The sequence below is a fragment of the Sinocyclocheilus grahami genome, unplaced genomic scaffold (genome assembly GCF_001515645.1).
Source record: "Sinocyclocheilus grahami isolate Dianchi unplaced genomic scaffold, SAMN03320097.WGS_v1.1 scaffold115.1, whole genome shotgun sequence".
In the NCBI taxonomy this organism is placed as follows: Eukaryota; Metazoa; Chordata; class Actinopteri; order Cypriniformes; family Cyprinidae; genus Sinocyclocheilus; species Sinocyclocheilus grahami.
Genome location: NW_015505294.1, coordinates 470,404 through 481,799, shown reverse-complemented (window position 1 = coordinate 481,799; position 11,396 = coordinate 470,404). Strand labels below are relative to the sequence as shown.

At 38.6% G+C, this 11,396-nt stretch overlaps 1 protein-coding gene across 1 annotated transcript; it reads left to right on the top strand.

Moving 5' to 3' along the window:
• The first annotated feature begins 3,539 nt into the window (after positions 1-3,539).
• LOC107589343 (coiled-coil domain-containing protein 33-like) lies at positions 3,540-10,688 on the top strand. The gene is made up of 6 exons (XM_016277757.1): positions 3,540-3,599; positions 3,704-3,876; positions 3,982-4,045; positions 8,442-8,631; positions 10,385-10,509; positions 10,593-10,688. The coding sequence occupies exons 1-6, from the start codon at positions 3,555-3,557 to the stop codon at positions 10,686-10,688; spliced, it is 693 nt and encodes a 230-aa protein (XP_016133243.1). The 5' UTR covers positions 3,540-3,554.
• The last annotated feature ends 708 nt before the right edge of the window (positions 10,689-11,396 follow it).

The following is an 11,396-nucleotide window of genomic DNA, read 5'->3' as shown; positions in this document are numbered from 1 at the left end:
AAAAGTTAAGACAGAGCATCTTTTGTCTGTCGTTCTTCAAACATTACAGTAGACATATTTTGGTTTACAAACTGTATTGTTTCATCAGTTAGTCACGTTAGCACTCGGCTAACATATCCACCATTATTGTTTTAAGTGTTCACAGTTTAGCAGCTAAACTTTAGCTGTGGGCATTCGCTTGCATAAGTGTTTTGTATTTTATGTCATTATTATAAGAACAGATTGGAGCACTATATTATTGTTCTATGTAAAGGTGCTTTGTCAATGGTAGCTAGTCTCAGCCTCAGACGTCATGCTCACGAACCGTTGGCTGAAGTCTGATGCATACGGCACACAAAAGTGGAAACACTTCAGGAGTTTCGAAGTCATCATCGGATTGGTTGAATTATACAGGATTTCCGGGAGACGTGTTATGTCGCGTTCTTTAACGTTCCGTCTGGAAACAAACATGCCGTGGCGCCAAACCCCCTCACGAAAGAAGAAAGCCGTAGTGTTTACAACTGTGATGACAAGCGCTTATCAGGATCAACTAAACGCTGGATTCTCAAAAGTATGTGAAATATTTAAAGTTCGCGGCATAGAATCTTTCAAATACGTCTGAGAGTTTTACACACCGGTCTGTTATTGTGGCAACATTTCCACGCCCCGAAGCGTGATGCTGAAACGAAACGAACTGTGATTGGCTGTTTGACATGTCGGTCAAACGGCCTCATGGGCGGGCCTTGGTCAATGAAAGCTGCCATGAATTCCAGACCTTCAGCCGTCAGTCTGAAGGTCTGGCTACGCGAGACTAATGATAGCGCTAGCTAACTTGCTCAAGGACTCCTTTATGTGCCAATCACAACAGGCTTGGCCAGCTGACCAATCACAGCAGAGTAGGCTTATGGAAGGCAGGGATTTGCTCCGAACTTGCTTGGAACGAATCGTTTCTAAATCATTGGCAAATGACTCTAATATTAAATGTATATTCTGAGAAATCACAGTGTTTTCTGACCTTAGATGCATTTAAACCTGTTGTAGGGGACTCCAACACAATATTAGGACACTTTAAAATACCATATGACCTGCTCTTTAATTAAAAGATGAATAAGAGAAACACAGAATCTGGTGGGGGAGGGGGATCAAATTAGATTTGGGAAATGTAAACATAAGGAAAACAGGGGGAAAAAATGATTTCATAGGGCCTTATATTACTTTACAGGATTTTGAATATGCATTTCCATATTCAACAGACTTAGAGTTACTTGTTTACTTGAAGACATTAGCCAATCATAGTAGCAAAGGTTACTACTGCAACTCTTAAAGGTACAGAATCAAAAGCTGGTTTAAATCTGAGGAAAATAGTAATGTAAAGTTACATTTGGATGAGAAACATTGACCACAGTTTAAAATCTTAAAAGGTTTAGTATGACATCTTCTGGCTCGACCAATGAACCGCCAGGACTATATGTTTGACAGACAGGGAAACCTGTTTGGAAACAACAGTTATTTTTCCAATTAGCTTTGATATCACACTTTAGCTTAATTTAGATTGTACTGTGTAACATTCCCATTATACATATTTTAAAAGCTATTCAATTATTAAATCAAAGAATGTCATATATTTTAAAAACAGGAAAAAGTGAGCCAAAACGGATGCGAGAAAGGACACAGAGACGGAGAGAGCGTGTCGGTGAAGAAGTCTCAGGAGACGTCACCTCGTTCTGAGGGTAATTGAGCTCCGTGTGGCGGCAGACTCAGTCCTGTCAGTCTTCTGAAGCCCTATTTGCTGTGTTTAGTAGGTTGTGTGCTGAATACTGATGCCGGGATAAAAAGACAGCGCAGAGCGTTCAGCTCACCGCAATCACCGGCCAATCTGGAGTCACAGGCCTCTCACCCCGTCTGTCAGTCTCTCGCACATCTTCGTCCCGGTCCGCCCCGGACTGATGGAAACGGGTCAGATCTGCTGTTCTACTGGTCTGAATGTGAAATGAAGGCTTTCTGAACCACTGGATGCAGTCATCGTCTCTTTCAGAGCACATAGCTGCAAGGACAGGGTGAATAATTCATTAGGAATTAAAGCAGTCGCTTTAGAGGAGTAATATTTACATTATTAGATCTTGCTTATCATGTTTAATATTTTAAGCCTTAGAGAAAAGTCTGAGGTCTAAAACGCACTCACATACTTTGCTCAGACTTCCACAAATTGACGTGTAATTATTTTTATTAATTAGAAAAAATAAGGCACATTGCCTATGAATAGAATAAGGCTTATCTTTGGATTACTTTTGTTGCACGTGGACTATATAGTTTTCTTCATCTGACTGGCAGCAGATTTCACGCAGTCGAGTGTTTGTGTGGTTGAGGAATTCTCCACAGCGCTCTTGATGGGCTTTGGCCTGCCGTGTTGCCATAGCAATACAAGTTAGAGGGACCAATCATTTTGATGAATTCTTATTTTTTCTAAACGGAAGTCATTTAAAAATATGAAAAATCTGAACAATAGCAATTATTGCCTCGAAAATGATCTTTTGAAACAAAGTAGTTTTTGTTCTAAACAAACTGCATATTGTTATTGGACTCAGCATGGCTGTTTGCCGCAGTATTGCTTTTTGTCTCATGAGAGTGATGTGTCTCTAGCAATGATAAACACACTCATTTGGATGTGATTGACAGACACACACACTTACACACTTACACACTCACATAGCCTTAAGGTAAAATCCTTGATTGTATTTATTTAATGTGTGTATATATATATATATATATATATATATATATATATATACTGGTTTCCCCAAAAATATTGAGCAACACAAGTGTTTTCAATGTTGATCATAAGAAATCTGTTTAATTTAAAAATATATGTATATACAACAGCTTTGCATCACAGGAATAAATTACATTTTAAAATATACTCAAATAGAAAACAGTTCATAATAAAATACAGTGGCTATAATAATAATATAGATAATACTAGTAAATGACTGGCTAACCGTACAGTATGTTAATTTCCTCTTGGTTCTGATATCATATTCTGATTAACCTGCTCTTGTGGCCTATTTCCATTATGTCCTTTAAAGCAAAACAATATTCAGAGTTCAGTGGTGTCAGATGATCGTCTAATGATTCATGGCGCTGCTTAATGAATATTAATACGCAGTAACCTTTGGCGTGGGGAGAGGAACACATTGTATTTGGAGGCGTACAGGTGTCGTGCTGAGCTGACAGCCACTCGCAGAATAAGAAACAAGCTCCTCACAGCATGAGCACAAACCATTCGCACTCACTGCTCATCAATCTCAGACCAGACCAGAGCCTGTGCATCTGGATGGCGCTCTTTTAGCACAAAACAGCTAGAAAGGATTTTGCTAGTTAACACAAGTGGTGTTTGACTTTATACTGAAACCTGTATCTGCATAAATGTTTTGTTTAGCAACTATAAAGTTGCCAGGCAGGATTTGTGTTGTGGAAACCCAAGGTCAGGTTGCTAACATAGTCAGAGCTGTCACTTCATCCAGCCATTCATTCAGCTGTTTAATATTCCTGTCAAGTGCTGTGAACCGTCCAGCCTCATGCAGAACTCAGAGAAACCACCGAATGAACCTGCGAGCGCACAGGTATGTGTACCAACCATATTGTTGAAATGGCCTGATATAGTTATCGCTACTACTTTTTCTCAGGATCTGTTGTTAAGCATGCTGTTTGTTTGTTTGTCTCTCAGATGGAAAGGGGTTCCTATGATTTGCCGTCACATGACGCTCTCTCAAAAATCCTGCCGGAGTATCTTCACCTCCTCAAAAAGCTTAGAACTCAGACCAGGACAGAATCTGTACCACAGAAAAAGTCAAAGTCTCAGCTCAACCGAACGTTTGATGTTCAATCACCACTCAAAAGGTAAATGAGTATCACTTGATGTTTACTACAGTTATCAACAGTTTTTGGCTTTGGTTTGAACCTATAATTACTTTATTTTTTTTGCTGTAAATACTTCCTTTTCAGTCCACCAATGCCTGATTTCGAAGATGACCCTCATGCAGGTGAAGTCACTGAACATCAAACTAAAGTGAGTAACAAAACTGTAGATTCTTGTTATGTGTGCTACTGCTTTGCCAGAAGTTCTGTGTTTCCTCAAAAAGACTTTCATTCTTTCATTTACTTTCCATCTTAAAGGAATAGATCACCTAAAAATGAAAATTTACTGTAAATGTACTCATCCTCAGGCCATCTAAGATGTAGATGAGTTTGTTTCTTCATCAGAGCAGATTTGTAGAAATGTAGCATTACATCACTTGTTCACCAATGAATCCTCTGCAGTGAATGGGTGCCGTCAGAATGAGAGTCCAAACAGCTGATTAAAAACATCACAATAATCCACAAGTAATCCACACCACTCCAGTCCATCAATTAATGTCTTGTGAAACAAAAAGCTGTGTGTTTGTAAGAAAACAATCCATCATTAAGGCATTTTTTAGCTTCAAATCATCACTTCTGGCCAAAAGCCCAAAATCTAAAATAACACTCCTCCAGTGAAAAAGTCCATCCCTGTTGTCCTCTCAAATCAAAATCTACCGACATATTTGTTTAGAACAGTTTTTGGACTGGTTTTACTTGTAAACAGTGCTGTGCAGATTTCTCTCCTGATTCAGACGAGACTTTTTCACTACAGAAATCAATGTTATGATAGAGGACTTGTATTTTGGCCAGAAGCAACGGTTTGAAGTTAAAAGCATCTTTATAATGGATTTGTTGGTTACAGACATGCAGATTTTGGTTTCACAAGTTGTTACTTGATGGACTGGAGTGGATTACTTGTGGATTATTGTGATGTTTTTATCAGCTGTTTGGACTCTCATTCTGACGGCACCCATTCACTGCAGAGGATCCACTGCTGAGCAAGTGATGTAATGCTACATTTCTCCAAATCTGCTCTGATGAAGAAATAAACTCATCTACATCGTAGATGGCCTGAGGATGAGTACATTATCAGTACATTTTCATTTTTAGGTGAACTATTCCTTTAAGATGGAAAGTAAATTAAGTGTTTGCGTTATTTCGCTTCAGGAGTTATGAGTGATAATTTTTTTTATCTAATTATTAAATTAGAGAATAAAAATAATCTCTCAACTGATTCTCACAGCCATTCGTCAAAGCGGGCGTCCGTTGTTGCATCTCCAGTAGTTTGTTATTATTGTTCCATCTCTTTCATTGCTTTTTTGGTTGCAAAACAGTGGGCCACAAGTGTCGCCACCTTGTGGACAAATTAGTTGATGCAAGATGCATAAGCGAGCTAAGCAAAAAGAGTATGCGCAGTTAGAAAAATGTACTCTGCTGATGATGATATTAATGACATATCCGAGCATACACATAAAACAAAGCATACTTTATTCTGTTGTTATTCTTTGTGAATTTTCACACCACAGAAATTCAAATAAAATCCCTGAGGACCATCTCAAGGTGACCTTTATATGTCTGCAGTGTTCATTCTACTGTATGACGGTCTGTTGAAATGGAAAGACTGTATTGGCTTTTCTTTTCTCATCATGACTGAATCGTTGTGAATCATCCTGCAGAGAAACAAAGAGAGAGAGGCCGGCCCATATGTGCTTTTATAATGTGATTGTTTGGAGCAACAGTACAGACTACGGAGGGTCTGCAGGGACCAATCTCACTCTCCATTCACTCTTTCATTGGGTTGAGATGATTCCCTCCGTCTCGTCCCCTCCACGGGCCCCATCTCATCACCGATCATCATTCTCACCTTGCATGTGTGCCCTTTCAATTAAGCGCTCAATTTCTTTCAGACGACCCCAGGGAGCCACAAGCACACTGGCCCAGATTGGAATCGCCTAATCAGTCCCTCTCCCGCCCCTCCCGTTTCTGCACACCCGACCCCCCATGTGACTCTCAGACAGACCCCCTTCCTGCACACAGTGACCCTGAGCGAAAAGCAGACGCCTTGTGGCATATTACATGACGTGCGACATACGACTAACACAAGGGCACAAAAGGAGGCCTGGAAGTGTGGTACATCCCACAATGCCCCTCGTCTGCTGTCTGTTTAGTACTATGCTAATGTCTCAATAAAATCTATTGTTCAGTGCTATAGAACGAACTATTCAAAATAAAGACATGTTGACAAATTTAGACGTGCCAAAGTGACCCATTCAGCCTAATTGTGTGAGTACCCTTGTGAAAATAAGTACACTTACTGTAAGTATACTTTTAAAAAGAGTACTTATTATGAAAAATAATATACTTAAAGAAAAGGCTGATACTTAAGTGGGAACTGAATGTAATGTTTTCAGACACTTAATTGCATGACACGTATCAGAGTTTAAATTTATATTAAATGCAAATAGTTAAACTTAAGAGTGCTTGTTGACATACTTAAGTAGGACTTGAGTACATATTTACTTTATTGTCTTAGAAATATTGTTAAAGTGTACTGCCGAATGTACTGACAAACATCTATAGTAAATGAAATTATACTTTCATGTCATTTCTATTTAAATGTGTATGTCATGTATTTAATAACACTTAAAATTATCATTTAAAATAACATTTACAGTTATAATCAGTGTGCTTTAGTATGTTAGTAAACCAATCAAAATGCGTTTACTTCTTTAAAGCACAATAAAAGATAAGGAAAACCTTTACTTTGACATTTACAAAGTGCACTTTTTAAAAGTGTTCTTAAGTGTGTTAGGAAGCATACTTAAGTGTGTTGTGAAAGCGTGTCTCTTAAAGTAACCTACACATGGCTTTCTATATGCAAGTACAGTTTCTAAAAATATACTTTTAAGATTTGAAGCACACTACAAGTCCACATTCAGCACAATTACTTATATTTTTCACAAGGGTATATGACTGTGACGGTATAATTTTAGCTCTGTCTAGCTTTACTTTAGGTGACAATGTCTGCCTGCACATTTTGATCAATGTCCAGCAGTTTCAGAAAAGGGATTCTGGAAGAAAATACCTTTCACTTGGTGGATTTCATCGTAATCCCTGTATATATCCTCTGTGTACCCAGTTCTCACTCGGGTTTCAGTATCTGCCAGAAACTACAGCCCGAGGATTGATTACTTTGTACTAGCTCTACAGCGAAGCCTTTTCAGACTGACTGATTGTATGACAGCGGCTGTTTCAACCCAACCACGCTTTAAAAGTAACAGTTTATTTGTCTTGGCTTTTAAAATGATTAAATGGTTTGAGCAAAGCATTTAAATTCATGTTAATTAGATAGTCGAGTTCAGACACACAGACTGATGTTAAGGCTGTTTTGGCGCGGTGAAGCCCTCAGCATCCCGACTGATCACAACACATGTGACTTTGATTCTACCTTGTGGCAGCAAACTGCAACTGTCACTCTCTGCATAGACCTTAACCCTTACCATAACCTAACCTGACTAAGGTCTATTAATGGTCAAACAAATACAGGATGGATATTTAAACTTGTTGATGCCAATGACCCTTAAATATGATGATCTCCTTGTGTTCCTACACCCTTACCAAGATATAAAAGCAGCTATATTTCATGTGTACAAATCTATTTATACTCCCCCTGCTGGAGAGAGACACAAGTGGCGCTAGGGGTCTGCTAAAAAAAAAGAAAACCTGCTAAACCCAGCCTAAACTGGTTGGCTGGTTTTAGCTTCCAGACTAGTCATAGCTGGTTTAGCTTGTTGGTTTAGAGGGGTTTTGGCCACTTCTTTAGCTGGGAGACCAGCTTAAACCATCATATTCTTGTGCGAGAAAGATATTACATGTACATTACAGAATTAAATAAATGTTTCCAAAATGAAATAACTGGCTTTTAAATTGACATTGTACTAAATTGTTAATATATTAAGGAAAATGTGTCCTTTTTATTAAATTTATTTATTAAAAGAATACAGTTATTCTTATTATAATTATTAAATTATTAAAAATGTTAAAAAACCTTTGAGAGCCTTATACACACACACACACACACACATATATATATAGATATATACATATATGTATACATATGTGTGTGTGTGTGTGTGTGTGTATACTATATATATAATTATTATTATTATTCTTTTTTTTTGCAGACCCTTAGCACCACTTGTGGCCCTTCATTAATGAATCTTGACTATAAATGCTTTCAAACATTGTCAGTATGAATTAATAATGGATGATGATTACAAAATCTATTGTTCTAATCTTTATAAAAATCAATGTTAGGATAAACACCAAATTACAAGATAGTACAATGGTATTCTTTTATCCATCTTGGAGTACAAAACTGAAAAAAACAACAAAAACTGTGGTGTATACCAAAGTACCATGCTACCTCCATCTGATACCATCATATTTTCTAGGGCTAGGTTTGTATATAGCCTACTTATAGGAAACTCCTAAATGGAAAGTAATTGAAATCCATATTTGCAGGTCATATTGTATGTACAAATCCATTTTTATTTCTCCTGCAGGAGCTGGAAAACTACCGTGCGGCGATGCATAAGATGGCAGATGACATCCTGGCGCTGCGCTCTCAGGTGAGCGCGCTGGAGTCTGAGAACAGTCAGCTGCGGCGGGATCTGTCTCTGCATCAGGACCTCACCCTGCTGGACGACACCGACACTGACGTCATGACCAAGAGCGAGATTGCTGACCGGATCGGTATAATTCCTCCCACTTCCCACATCTCATTTAAGCATATAAAGATTAGTCAAGGCATTGTTCTAATGCGTATACAGGTAATGCTGCCATTTCTTCAGCCCGTTTAGTAAACTTTTACCACCACCAATATTAACTAGCTGGCATTTTTTTCTCCCAGATTTCTATCGTAATATTATCATTCTGACATAATTTATTAGATTTTTACATTTTCAAAACTTGCCGCTACAATGCTAAAAAACCTACTCTGAATATGAATATGTACTCAATGAGTACTCCTGAGTACTCAATACTTAATGGTAAGTATTAGCAAAAGTATTACCTGCTGAAAAAAAACAGCCTATGCTGGTTGGCTGGTTTTAGCTTGTCATCCAGCCTGGTCTAGGCTGGTCAGCAGGCTGGTTTTAGCTGGTCATCCAGCATGGTCTAGGCTGGTCAGCAGGCTGGTTTTAGCTGGTCATCCAGCATGGTCTAGGCTGGTCTAGGCTGGTTTTAGCTGGTCATCCAGTATGGTCTAGGCTGGTCTAGGCTGGTCAGCAGGCTGGTTTTAGCTGGTCATCCAGCCTGGTCTAGGCTGGTCTAGGCTGGTTTTAGCTGGTCATCAAGCCTGGTCTAGGCTGGTCAGCAGGCTGGTTTTAGCTGGTCATCCAGTATGGTCTAGGCTGGTCAGCAGGCTGGTTTTAGAGGGGTTTTGGCCATTTAGATGGTCAGGCTGGGAGACCTAGCTAAAACCACCTTGACCAGCATGGCCAGGAGACCAGCTAAAACCAGCTACTTCCATCTTAAACCAGCTAAAACCAGCCAACCAGCTTAGGCTTTAGCAAAAGTTAACTTAGCAAATTCAGCTAAGGTGTTATTCTGAGTGGGTTTTAGCACATGTTTGGAAGTATCATTAGTTTCCTTAGCACAAGTTACGCTCTGATTAGTTCTTAATAGTATTAGAAACAGAAATAGCTTAGCAGACACCACTGATGTGTTCACTAAGGTGCTCTGAATTTTTAGCACATGATTTTGTGTATTATTCATGTCGGTATTACAAGCTAAAAAAATATGTGCCAAAGATTACTACGTAAAAGTACATATAAGCAGTAGTTAGCTTGCTTGGAACACACAGTATGGTCTAGGCTGGTCAGCAGGCTGGTTTTAGCTGGTCATCCAGCATGGTCTAGGCTGGTCTAGGCTGGTCAGCAGGCTGGTTTTAGAGGGGTTTTGGCCATTTAGATGGTCAGGCTGGGAGACCAGCTCGAACAACTAGCTAAAACCACCTTGACCAGCATGGCCAGGAGACCAGCTAAAACCAGCTACTTCCATCTTAAACCAGCTAAAACCAGCCAACCAGCTTAGGCTTTAGCAAAAGTTAACTTAGCAAATTCAGCTAAGGTGTTCTGAGTGGGTTTTAGCACATGTTTGGAAGTATCATTACTTTCCTTAGCACAAGTTACGCTCTGATTAGTTCTTAATAGTATTAGAAACAGAAATAGCTTAGTAGACACCACTGATGTGTTCACTAAGGTGCTCTGAATTTTTAGCACATGATTTTGTGTATTATTCATGTCGGTATTACAAGCTAAAAAAATACGTGCCAAAGATTACTACGTAAAAGTACATATAAGCAGTAGTTAGCTCGCTTGGAACACCTAATTACATTTCTACTCTCTCTTTCCGTAATTTCTTGTCCTCTTTCTACTATATTTATTAATACAAATTGTCAAAAGCACAACAAATGACTATGTAAACGTGCCGTGTATGTATATAGATGCAGAGGAGCTCAAGAGGAGAGAGATCGAGCCTGTGCTGGCGGCAGAAAACTCTCGACTCAGAGAAGAGCTGCAAAGACTGCGTAATCTCCCACCACCTGTTATCATTCAGCAGCCTGTGCAGGTAAACCTGAGACCACCACTAGTTACACCTCAAATATGCTGCATGAACAACACTCTTTATTTTATTACTGCTTCTGATGTCAGACCCATCAGCCTTTCTCAGACAGTGAGAAGCTGGAGTTATTGACACAGCTGGCGAGAGCCGAGGGTCGAATCCAGACACTGGAACAACAGGTTTGAACTTTAATGCTGTCAGAAGATAGGAAAAAGCTTCAGGGGATAGTAAGTCATTTTGACCTCATACAGTTAATCCAGGGCCCTACTAGAATCACCTCATCATCTGAAACTCAAATTGATTTAATATTTAGCAACAAACCAGAAAGTCAATACATTTATTAGGCTATCAGATCATAATATCAGATCATAATCTTATATTAGTGGTAAGACAATTAACAAAACACAGGTTTTTATATCAATAAGAAAAAGAAAATGTGCTAAATATTATACCAAAAAGACTTAAAAACAAATTTGAAGAGGAATTTAAAAAACTAGATTGGAATGAGATTCTGGCTACAGATAATTTAGAAGCTGCCTCTGAATGTTTAATGGTAATAATTAATAAGATTAAGGGTGAATTTAGTAAAAATGTCACTTTTTCTAGAAAGAAGCAGAATTTGCCTTGGCTAAATGAATAATTATGGAAGTTAACGAAACAGAGGGACCATGCTTTAAAAAATAGCGCTTAAATCAGGGTTAGCTCATGATAGAAGGACATTTCAGCACTTACGTAATAAAGTTGTAAAGGAATTGAGAAAAGCGAAAGCAAAATTTGTATTGATTTATAGGATGCAAAGGGGAATAGAGAAGTATGGGAGAATATCAATAGAGTACGAAAGAAAAATAATAAAAACGATAAAGGTATTGAATTACAGGTTCATGGAAGTTTAA

Coding starts and splice junctions, on each gene's coding strand:
- LOC107589343 (XM_016277757.1), top strand. CDS start 3,555: ATGCAGAACTCAGAGAAACCACCGAATGAACCTGCGAGCGCACAG. Junction 3,877..3,981: donor GTTCAATCACCACTCAAAAG/GTAAATGAGTAT, acceptor CTTCCTTTTCAG/TCCACCAATGCCTGATTTCG. Junction 8,632..10,384: donor CGAGATTGCTGACCGGATCG/GTATAATTCCTC, acceptor GTATGTATATAG/ATGCAGAGGAGCTCAAGAGG.